Source organism: Sorex araneus, chromosome X (assembly GCF_027595985.1).
Source record: "Sorex araneus isolate mSorAra2 chromosome X, mSorAra2.pri, whole genome shotgun sequence".
In the NCBI taxonomy this organism is placed as follows: domain Eukaryota; kingdom Metazoa; phylum Chordata; class Mammalia; order Eulipotyphla; family Soricidae; genus Sorex; species Sorex araneus.
The window spans coordinates 203694311-203706844 of NC_073313.1; the positions used below are offsets into that span (position 1 = coordinate 203694311).

At 40.5% G+C, this 12534-nt stretch overlaps 1 protein-coding gene and 1 non-coding gene across 2 annotated transcripts in view; both read right to left on the reverse strand.

Moving 5' to 3' along the window:
* FASTKD1 (FAST kinase domains 1) overlaps positions 1-12214 on the reverse strand; it is a 37584-nt gene extending 25370 nt beyond the window's left edge. Inside the window, exons 1-5 of the mRNA XM_012933108.2 lie at positions 11945-12214; positions 8455-8971; positions 5084-5152; positions 3007-3132; positions 653-1051 (exon numbers count right to left, since the gene is read on the reverse strand). Coding sequence (XP_012788562.2) covers positions 653-1051; positions 3007-3132; positions 5084-5152; positions 8455-8789 — 929 coding nt within the window. The 5' untranslated portion in view covers positions 8790-8971; positions 11945-12214. The remainder of the gene's footprint in view (positions 1-652; positions 1052-3006; positions 3133-5083; positions 5153-8454; positions 8972-11944) is intronic.
* Positions 2199-2320, reverse strand: LOC129400175 (small nucleolar RNA SNORA40). Its single transcript, XR_008627501.1, has one exon. It is a non-coding gene; the product is annotated as a small nucleolar RNA SNORA40 (small nucleolar RNA).
* Positions 12215-12534: the final 320 nt, after the last annotated feature.

Consider the following 12534-nt stretch of genomic DNA (forward strand, 5'->3'; position numbering starts at 1 on the left):
ATCAGTATCTGCCAAAACTGGAAATCCTTCAAACCTAGAAGACCAATCAAACTCACTCAAACCTAATGCTAGAACATATAATAAAGTGTAAAACAAAAGCTGTGGATGAGAAAAGGAAGATAACAAAAGAGAAAATGATCCTTGTTAGCAAGGCTACTCTGAATAATCTACAACTTATTCTGAGATTGGAGAAGTCTTAATGCTGTATGTAAAATCTCATGGCCTTGGAAGAGATAATAAATCACTTAATGGTGTTCCTCTCATCTTTCATGTGTTGGCACCACCAGTGAGTTACTGGTCCCACTTTCAGTAGACTAGAAGTCTGATGTGTAAGTTTAAATCACTAGAAGTAACCAAAGAGTAGAACATGGGAGATCTTTTCCCATGCCACAGCTAATGCAAGGCATTTTTGTGCCTTCCAGAACTACACGGAGATCTCAGCTTGAACACTCCATATATTCTCAACATGAAAAGTAAAGCATTTTTACAGGCTGACCCAGGTTCAATCCATGACACCTAATATGGTCCCCTGAGCCTGCCAAGAGTGATCCCAAGTGGAGAGCTTAGAAGAAAGCCCTGAGCAACACTGGATATGACCCAAAAACAAAAACAAAAACAAACAAAAAAGTGAAGCATTTTTAGTTGAACTTACTTTTTTTTTTCTTCAGTTCCTGCTATGGGTCCCAATGCTACAAACAATTTTACAAAATTAGCAGGTTGATCAAACAGAGGAATCATATCAGCTAGTCTCTTTCTAGCCAGCTTAGAAAATTCAAAACTATAAAACTGTAAAGAATGATACAGAATAAGGATTTTACTAATGGATTCCAAATCAAGGTGGTCCACATTGCCTATAAACACTTGATTGCATCTATCTAGTAGTGGATAATATGGATATTTAATATTTCGAAGAAATTGGACTATTCTCCGTGCAATGTTGACCTGGGAAGATTCTACATTGTCAAAAAGAAGTTCTGCTTTTTTTACTAATTGCTCTTGAAAAGATTTTGATATTAAAGAAGATATGTTGACCATCAGACCAGACAAGGACCTGAAAAAGAAAAAAGAAATGAAGTCAGTTAAGGATAATAAAGAATAGGTCCAACACATTAGATACAAAAAGAAACTAGGAAAACTATTTGGGTTATGCATTTGGTTTGGGGGCCACAGCCAGCAGTGCTCAGGATTTACTCCTGCTCTTGCTTAATCACTCCAGATAGGGCTCAGGGGACCATACTGAGTGCAGTAATTTAACCCAGAATGGCCACACACAAGACAAGCTTCCTATCCACTGGATTATCTCTCTAGCCCTGCATTAGATATTTTTAAATGCACGGCTGGTGATATTAATACTCATAGTGCTGTATAACCATCACTGTCATATAATTGCAAACTATGACTCCTTACAATTTCCCCAAACTACAACTCCTTACCCATTAAAGAATAACTCCCTGGGGCTGGAGCGATAGCACAGAGGGTAGGGCGTTTGCCTTGCACGCGGCCAACCTGGGTTCGATTCCCAGCATCCCATATGGTCCCCTGAGCACTGCCAGGGATAATCCCTGAGTGCAGAGCCAGGAGTAACCCCTGTGCAGAGCCAGGTGTGACCCCCCCCCAAAAAAAAAAAAGAACTCCCTATTTTCCCTTCCTGCTCCTCCTGTACCATTCTACTTTGGGATTTGGTTTTTTGGTTTGTTTGGTTGTTTTTTGGGTCGCACCAAGTGATGCTCAGAGGTTACTCCTGGCTCTGCACTCAGGAATTACTCCTGGCTGGGCTCAGGGGTCAGGGGACTATATGGGATACCAGGGATTGAACCCAGGTCAGCTGCATGCAAGACAATTACTTTACACACTATACTATCACTCCAGCCACCCTACTTGTTTTTTCTAAACCTGACTATTCTACATGTCTCACATAAGTGGGATCACACTTTCTTGCCTAGATTATTTCTTTTAGCATAATATCTTTAAGGTTCATCCATGTAGTAGCATTTTATTCTTTTTTTTAAAAAAACATGTTCTTGGGGGCCGGAGTGATAGCAGAGCGGGTAGGGCGTTTGCCTTGCACGCGGCCGACCTGGGTTCGATCCCCGGCATCCCATATGGTCCCCCAAGCACCGCCAGGAGTAATTCCTGAGTGAAAAGCCAGGAGTAACCCCTGTGCATTGCTGGGTGTGACCCAAAAAGCAAAAAAAAAAAAAAATTTCTTTTATCTGTATTAGAATTCATATAGAACAATGAGTTTTGGGTTGCAAAGCAGGTTTAGTTTTGCATCTGTCTCAAAGTCTTTGTCCAAATATCAAACACCCACACAGGTGTTGATTTTATTTGTTTTTTTATGTGAATAATACTGACTATATATATATGTATATATATAATACATTTTGACTGTCCAGTTTTCTGTCAATGGACACAGTGTTCACATCATTTGAGAATTATAACTAATGCTGCTATAAATCTTGTTGTATACTATAAACTGAATTGTGCCTAGCTTCTTCCCCCAAATTCCTGTAAAAATCTTAGCCCTTAATGACTATTTGCATACAGAGTATTTAGGAAGACAAAGGGTGGCAGGCAAACTTAATAGCCTGCAAATAAAATAAAATCTCAAATATTTCATAGATCTCAACAATATTGTATAATACTTTAAAAATCTTACCTCTAACTCCCAAAACAATATTGTAAAGTATGCACTATTATTCATGTGTTAGGCTTTGCTTTGCTTTTGGTGTTTGGGCGGAATCTGGTAGTGCTACTCTGGACATGATGCTTGGGGGTAGTTCCCAGAAGTGCTTAAGGAACCATGAGGTGCCATGGATCAAAGTCAGGTCTCTATACAGTCAGCTTACAGAGCTATCTCTCCAGCCAAACTAGGCATGCTTTATAGATGGGAGTATCAAACTTCCAAGAGATCAAAGTCATAGAGCTAGAAAAATGGCAAATCTACATGTGTGTGTGCATCCAATGCTCAGAATAACACAATACAAGGCCCCTAAATAAACTTACCTTAAGTCCTGTATGTTTTCCAAATTCCTATTTACAATATCAGCAATTTTTCCCATTAGTGGACTAACATATAAATGCTGTTCTGCGAGGCAAGAGGAAAATTTTGACAGTAAACTGATATCAAGCCTATTCAAGGAAACATAAAAAAGAGATCATTACTATTTACTTTTACTTAAACATAAAATAGTTATAAAATTTTTAAAAATCAAAATATTATTTATATATTAGTCATATATCAAAATTTTACTAAGATACTGATTATTTGGGCTAGAGCAATAGCACAGTGGGTAGGGCAGTTGCCTTGCATGGGGCTGATCCAGGTTCGATTCCTCTGTCCCTCTCAGAGAGCCCGGCAAGCTACTGAGAGTATCTCATATGCACAGCAGAGCCTGGCACAATACCCATGGCATATTCAATATGCCAAAAACAGTAACAACAAGTCTCACAATGGAGATGTTACTGGTGCCCGCTCGAGCAAATCAATGAGCAACGGATGACAGTGATACAATGATACTAATTATTTACTATTATAAAAGTAAACCATGCTGACAGTGTAAAAGTCAGACATTGGATTTTTTTAAGTGTGTGCTCAGAAAGCAACCTAGGGCCTCACACATGCAAGTGATGTGTTTACTGGATAAACCTACTGAGCCACAACATCAGCCCTGAAAAATGTTTAGAGGAAGAAAAAAATCACTAAAATTTTTTTTAAGGTTCAGTATTTACAAAATGAGTTGTCTCAGCTTTTATAGATAGATAAAAATATATTAATTTATATAGTACTAATTAGTACTGATATATTTCCTATACTCATAAGAAGAATATCCTGAACAAATTTCACATTTTTAACATAATTATAATGGCAGCATGTTGAAATTTTAACTGTGTAGGAATCAGATCTGAATTGATACTACTTGCAGTAGTGGACCCGAAATCAATTAAGAACTCTGCTCATTGACTCTCTATAAAGGAGAGCAGACAGCACCCCCCAGATGCTGCTAAGAGTATCACACAGCTCTCTTCTCTACTAGCTGGGTTCCCCTTTCTGCTTCTTTGAATTCTCCTAAACCTCTAGGTTTATACTATCAGTCTATCATTCAACAAATAATTTTTTTCCTGAATTGTAACTTATAGAAAAGAAGATTCAGAAAAGCCTAGCCCAGGAGCTGACCTAGAAAGATAGCACAGTGGGTAGGATGCTTGCCTTACACATAGCCAACCAGGGTTTTATCCCTGGCACCCCATATGGTCTCTGAGGTTGCCAAGAGAGATCGTTGAGCACAGAGCCAGAAGTAAGCCTGAGCAATACCAGGTGTGGTCCAACAATAACAATAACAACAACAACAATAACAAAAGCCTAGTCCAGGCTAGGAATATGATTCAGTGGTAAGTGCTGTCTCATGCATATGAAATCCAGGATTCATATATCCTGGGTTTGATCTCTAACACCAAAATAACAAAAAGTCTGGATCACAGATAGTTGTGACACCACCTTGCCTATAGTATGATTAAACACATATAAACTATATGTGATGTATGTAAATAAATTTTATATATACAAAGCATGCAACATTCTCTGTCATTAATTAAAGAGGGCATAATGATTTCTTGTTTCTGTTTATTTTTGGGTCACACCTGGAGGTGTTCAGGGGCTGGTCCTTGCTCAGGAGTGAAGCCTAGGTGCGCAGGGGACCAAATCAGGTGCCAGGGATTTGAACTGGGGTCAGTGGGATACAAGGCAAGCATCTTATCTCCTAACCTATCTCAACCAGCCCTGTTTTCTTCCTCTTCAAGAAAAAGACATAGTCCCTGTTTTTTTTTCTTTTTTCTTTTTTCTTTTTTTTTGGGGGGGGGGTCACACCCGGCAATGCACAGGGGTTACTGCTGGCTCCGCACTCAGGAATTACTCTTGGCGGTCCTCAGGGACCATATGGGATGCTAGTAATCAAACCCGGATATTGGCTGCGTGCAAGGCAAACACCCTACCCGCTGTGCTATAGCTCCAGCCCTGAGTCCCTGTTCTTTTCCCACAATATTTTACTGTGTGATCTCTGAAATGATACAACAGAATACTTGCCTTTCCATTCTTCTCCATGCTTCTATAACTAGCGCTTCAATTAGTGGGTCATGGGCCTCAAGAGAAAACCTAAATAAGAATCAAAAAAAGTTTTCATACTTAAACTTTTTTAAAAATTATGAAAACCACATGCAGTAAGACGTTTGTTTGTTTGTTTGTTTGTTTGTTTGTTTGTTTGTTTGTTTGTTTGTTTTTGGGTCACACCCGGCGATGCACAGGGGTTACTCCTGGCTCATGCACTCAGGAATTACTCCTGGTGGTGCTCAGGGGACCGTATGGGATGCTGAGAATTGAACCCACGTCGGCCGAGTGCAAGGCCGAGTGATAGCCCTACCTGCTGTGCTATCACTCCAGCCCCCCATGCAGTAAGACTTTTAAAGTAAAAGTGAACCAAGTTACCTACTTTTACAGAGCCGATCTTTATTTTTTGGTCCAATCTTATTTCAGTATTCAATTTCTTGGTACACAATAATAAACACCTACAGTTTCCCCTGTGCCCTTCTCAACCTTTCATCTGTTCATTTCAGTATCTTCCACTGAACAGTAAGCTGTCCAATAACACCATTTATGTTAAAAAGTACACATAACATAAACTTTTTTCTTTGATTAATTATTGTTATTATTTTTACTTTTTGGATCACAACTGGGGCATTACTCCTGGCTGTGCTCGGGGACCTGTGGGATGCTGGGAATCGAACCCAGGTTGGCCGTGTGCAAGGCAAACACCCTACCCACTCTGCTATCACTCCAGCCCCATATATATTTTTTTTTGCTTTTTGGGTCACACCCGGCGATGCACAGGGGTCACTCCTGGCTCATGCACTCAGAAATCACCCCTGGCGGTGCTCAGGGGACCATATGGGATGCTGGGATTCGAACCCGGGTCGGCCGCGTGCAAGGCAAACGCCCTACCTGCTGTGCTATCACTCCAGCCCCTAAAAATATTTTTATAGGAGAAAATTTCAGAAACTTAAACAGATTACTGTTAATGGAATAGTATGCAGCCACAGAAAATAAAGTCATGCAGTTCATGACAACTTGAGTGGAACTGGAGTGTTTCATGCTGAGTGGGGAAAAAACATAGGCAGAAGAACAAACACAGGATAATATCACTCATCTGTTTTATACAGAAAAACAAATCATGGGTGTGGGCACTATCAAACAATAATAAACCTCAGATAATAGAATTTCTCTGAAAATGCCAGGTTTGTGGAGAGAGAGGAGGGAATGATATAGTAATATAGGAGCAGAGGTAGAGGGTCAGAAGCACCTGTGTGGTAGGTAAGGCAGGTAACTGTGTGCACTAAAACCATAACTGTCAATGAACAAAAAATGGATAGGTGGGGAGGGGGAGGAAGGTAGAATAAAAGGTGATGTAGGGACAGGGGTGGAAAAATCATGGGCACTTTAGTGGTGATGGTGTTCAATAACTTTGTACATTAATACTATTAGGGACCAGCAAGACAGTACAATGGGTAGGGCATTTGCCTGCATCTAGCAGATCTGGGTTCCATTCCAGGCACCAAATAAAGTTCCCCGAACTCACCAGGTGTTATCCCTGAGTGAAGAGCCAGGAGTAAATGCTGAGCACCACTGAATGTGGTCCAAAAACAAGCAAACAAGCAACAATAACAAAAACTACTATAAATATGAACATAACTGTAGCCTTATTACCTAATGATCCTGCAATCCTACTTCTTGGTACTATCCCAAGAATGCAAAACCAATCATTTGAAAAGAGATTTTCAAACCTATGTTCATGCAATGATAAGTGAAATAGCCGAGATACGGAAGTAATCCTAATGCCAAAAGACAAATGAAGAAATTGTGGTATATTTCACAATGGAGTACTATGAAGCTATAATGAAAGGATAAAACTTAAAGGTTTGCTGCAACCTAGATGGAAGTGTTGGAGATCTTGTTAAGCAAAATAAGTCCACAATGAACAAATACCAAATGATCTCACTCATCTGTGTCACACAGAAAAACATCATTAGGGAATTAACATCTAATGGGGACAAACTCTAGACCTTTAAACACAAAGCTGAGATTTCAGGCAGTGAAGAAAGAAGAAGAAATTTTATGTTTCTTTTTATGCCAGTACCATACCATTGTGATTATATAATAGACTTTGAACTTAGAAAATGTGATACCTCCAACTTTTTTCTTTTTTACTCAAGATTGCTTTAACGAATCAGGCTCATTTGGCAGTTTCACATAAACTGTGATTAGTGCTCAGAAATGAACCTATTTACCTATAGTCACTATTGGCTGACAAGGGCACCAATAACATCCTGTGGGGAAAAGATAGTCTTACTCCTGGTTCTGTGCTTAGGGGTCCACTCCTGGAAGTGCGCAGGGGACCATATGTGGTATCTAGGGTCAAACCCTAGGTTGACCTCATTCTGAACTATATCGATGGTCCTGAAAAGGGCAGTCTTTATAATAAATGGTAGTGGAAAAACTAGATAGCCACATGAAAACTAATGACATAGGATTCTTATTTATTCATAAAGAAATGAACTCAATATGAATTTTAAAAATAAGTCTAATGAGCACACCAGTGATAGGTGTGGTGTTGGAATTATGTCCATGAGAAACCATTATTAATATTATTATAAACCAAAAAATAAAAAATTTTAAATAAATAAATATGCAAGTCTGGGGTCGAGAGATAGTGGGAAAGCATTTGGTCAGTGGTCAACCCTTATTCGATTCCTTGCATTCCATATGGTTTCCTGAGCACTGCCACAAGTGATCCCTGAGCACAGAGCCAGGAGTAACCCCTGAGCATCACTGGGTGTGGCCCAAAAACAAAAACAAATATACATGTGTGCATGTGTGTGTATGTGTCTAAGACCAGAAACCATAAAGCTCTCAGAAGAAAACATAAGAGAAAAGTTTCTCGACATTGATCAAAGAGTTGTGTTTTTGGATTTGACACCAAAAGTACAGCTTGCATGCAAGACAAATGCCTTAGCCCCTATACTCTCTGTTCATGCATGACATGTTAAATTATTAGTCAACATACTAATAATTAATTGTTGACTGCAATCTGAAGTTTGACTACCTATTAATTGCATCCTCCTCATCTGTAGCCAATCAGTTTTCTACAAAATTCTACAATAATCTAGTTACATAAGCCAAGGTTAATCATTTATATTTTCACAAGTGATTGCACTCCAGGTCTTTAATAGCAATACTACTAAATTATAAATATCTTATAAACAATTTACAAAAATAAATAAAGATTACCAGGAAAATTTTATGGAAGAAAAACCACATTTTTTAAAAGATTTTTCTAAATCAAAATATAAAAACACTTCAATCAATTCAATCACTTTCATTGATTCTAAAAGCACATTACTTACTGTTGTGTGATATATAACACATTCACCAGGGTATCATCATTCATGAATTCTATTTTCTTTGCAGTTATATCATAAAGAGTGGCAAACTGAGGATGGTCTTTGATGAAGTCAACATTTTTTAACAAGCTGGTCTTCTGCTTTTGAAACTCCCAAAGCATAGTAAATGCACATCCAACTTGCTTTTCTGAAAGTGTGGCTTTGTTTCTTCCAACAAAATCAAATACCTGCTCTTCATCTTCACATTTATTCATCTGGCTAATTAATGGTTCACAACTGAAAGATCGAAACCGAAACACCCTCCAGGAGAATTGACAAATAGCTTTTAAACGAAGCATATTTGGAAGCAGTGAGTTTTAAAAAAGAAACCTTTTCACTTACATCACAAATTTTCTTAGGTTAAAAAAAGAAAAATTTGCAACTAGTAGTCAGGTGCATTATACTGATATAAAAATAACTGGTTTTCTTTCATGTATTTTGCTTCTATTGTGACTTTAAATCCCATTTCAATATGCAGCTTCTGTAAAAGAATTAGTTTCACATAATTACATAAGTAATGTTATATTAATTCCAAAAGTTAAATAGAAGTAACAAGATGCTTTTTCTGCACCAATTACATACTTTACTCCTAGTCTGAACCAGATAGCAGGATTTAAATATCAGAAAAGGGGCTTCTTTGTCCACTGCAAAAATGTTTGTCAAGAGCTAGATGACTGCTGAGAGGTAAGGTGCCAGGTACCAGCATTCTCTGGCTCTACATTACACACACACACACACACACACACACACACACACACACACACACACACACACAGAGCACTGTCTGGTATGGTTGAGGGTATATCGCTGGGTGGCTCCCATTCTCCAGAACAATACTTGGAAGCATCCTCCATCCCTCTCTGCCCAGTTTTAATGTTGTTGTTATTAAATTTAATTTTTATGTAAAGTTGATAACTTGACCATAAAATTAGAATAAAAAATTAGAATTAAAAAATCATCATCAAATTAGATTTAAAAAAAACCTAAAACTCAAAATAATCTTTTTAAATAAAACACAAAGCTGTTCCCCCCCACACACACACATACACACACACATATTTAAGTTTCTACAAGAAATTGCCATTAAATCAGAGCCATAATATTTTTACAATCTTTTTCAGAAGGATGATCTCTGGTATATTTGCTTCTAGAATAATTTCTTGTTCTTTTCTGCTTGTACTGTTTCTGGTTTATTTGTTATTGTAACAGACATACCGTGGGGCTGACACCCTGACACCACAACGCACACACTCCACAGGAGCAACAGTCTAGGCCCAGTAGGATAACTCAGCTTAGTCACTACTGATGTACAGGTTTTAACCAGTGAGAAAGGTGACTAAAACTCAAATCACGGGGTTGGAGCTATAATGCAGGGAGTAGGGCATTTGCCTTGCATGTGGCTGACCAGGGTTCAACCCCCAGCACCCAATAAGGTCCCATGAGCTCAGAGCCAGGAATAACCCCTGAGCATCATTGGGTGTGTTCCCCCCCCCCCCCACTCTCCCACCCTCGTAAAAAAAGAAAAACAAAAACTCAAATCAGTGTCAGGGATGTGGCTCAGCAGATCACTTGCCACATCACTTGGTTGGATATGATACCCAGCATGGGGGGCGGGGAGGAAAAAAACTCAAAATAAGGGGCTAGGGCAATAGCTCAGTGGGTAGGGCGTTTGCCTTGCACGTAGCCAACCTGGGTTTGAATCCCAGCATCCCATATGGTCCCCTGAGCACCGCCAGGAGTAATTCCTGAGTGCAGAGCCAGAATTAACCCCTGTGCATCGCCAGGTGTGACCCAAAAAGCAAAAAAAAAAAAAAAAAAAAAAACCTCAAAATAAGAAAACATGCAGAATTAAGTAATGTATCAGGATATTGTGACATAGTTAAATAATGAAGCTATTTATAAATACTTACAATTTCAGTTGAAATACATTGGTTACAAAAGTTGGGACTGGGCCTGAGAAAAGGCCTAGAGTGCAAGGGTCCCAGGATGAATCCCTAACACTGTGAGTCCCCCCACGCACTGCTGAGTGTGATCCAAAAATCAAACAAAATAAAAAAGAAAGAAAAGCTGGGACTATAATCATATTACCCAATTCTTTTGAAATGCTCTACTTGGTCTTTTAAATTTTATTACCCCATTAAATTCTCTCAACTAGCCTGCCTGGTAGATATTATCATCTGCACTTTACAGGGAAGAAAGTGGGGGAGAAGGAGCAGATTGTGGGGAAAGGCCTCTGGTGGAGGGTGTGGTGCTGGAACACTGTATGCGTGAAACCCTATCATTAACAGTATTGTAAACTGTAGTACTGTAAATCACAATATTTAAACTTTTTTTAAAAAGAAATCAATTTTTATTTATTTTTTTTTTGCTTTTTGGGGTCACACCTGGCGATGCACAGGGGTTACTCCTGGCTCTGCACTCAGGAATTACCCTGGCAGTGCTCAGGGCACCATATGGGATGCTGGGAATCGAACCCCGGTCGGCCGCGTGCAAGGCAAACGTCCTACCCGCTGTGCTATTGCACCAGCCCCAGAAATCAATTTTTAAAAGAAAGGTCAGGCTAGGGAGTAGAGAGAGTACAGTGGGCCAGGGGCTTCCCTTGTCGACAAGCTCATTAGATCCGTGAAACTGAATATGGTCCCCAAGGACCACCAGGAGTGATCCCTGAGCACAGATCCAATACTTAAGCCCTGAGCACCACTAGTATGGCCCAAAACCAAACAAACAAAAAGTTCCTACAGGGCCTGAGACGTGATACAGCAGCTAGGCATTCATTTTATATTTGCCTGACTTGGTTTGATCCCCGGCATTGCATAAGGGGCCCCGGGCACCCCTGATTTCCCCGGCACAGGGTCAGGAGTATGCACTGATCACATCACAGCCATGTGTGTGTGTCCCCACCCCCCCGCCCCTCAATCACATGAAAAATTCAGACTCAAAAAAGTTTAACAAACTATACTAGTGCCTGCCCAGCTCTTTTGACTCAGCTTGAACAGTTCCATAACATCGACAAAGCAACTATACCTCATGGCAATGTCCGCCCAATACATACCAACACACACACATTAAGACAAGATTCTATCTGTTCACAGCTCCACCGCTAAAATACAGAGGAGTCAAGTTCTGCACTGAATGACCTTGAAAAAACTCAGCTAAGCAAAGGAAGGGTCTTGGGACTAAACGCGTTAAGTACCAGCTCTAAGTAGGCAGAGTAACACCAGTTGCAAGTGACAGGCAAGCTCCGCGCCAGGCAAACAGCGGCGCTACGCGAATGAATGAACGCGATTGTCTCGGGTCCGGGTTGAGAATCTGCTGGAGGCTGCCCGGGTCCCCCGCGCGCCACTTTATCCCACCCCGGAAGGGGACCTCTGTTCCTCAGCGGTCTACTAAAATCCCGGCCCGAAACGGGCGGGTCGGGAAAAGAAAACCGGCTGCACCCCCGCCCACTTCTGACCTGCGGGCATCATCTTCCCTTCACGCCTGGAAATGTTTCTGGAGGGTCCTGGGGAAGGTTTGGTAGGACGGCTCAGCAGTCAAGGCTATAGTCCTGGTCCCCAGCGGGACACAACAGGCTCGGTTGGCTTGCTCACCCCTCCCTCACGTCCCGGAATTGTTCTGTTTGTTTTGCTTTGAGGCTTTTTCTTGGATCACCTTTCCGGCGGAGGAGCGGGTCCCCAACACTGAGGGTGAAAGCACTGCCCGGCGAACACAGCGAGCATGCACGGCGGAAGGTACGCACTACACATCCCAGAGGGCGGTGCAGCGAGGACGGTGGGATGGGCTCTCGCGCACGGAGGAGCCTGCTGGGTATTGTAGTTCCTCCTTTCAATGCGGCTGGGCCTGGCAGAATTTTGGAAGTCGTAGGGCCTCTCTGTGTTAAGTATTTTAGTGAATGATTTAAATCATCAATTTTACAAGAGCTAATAAAAAGCTAACAAATGATGTGTTTTAATTTCCTCATAGCGAATCATTGTCAATAGCAAAAAAAAAAAAAACCCAGCAGGTGAGGTTTATTAATTTTTTTTTGCAAAGTGAGAAAAGTAG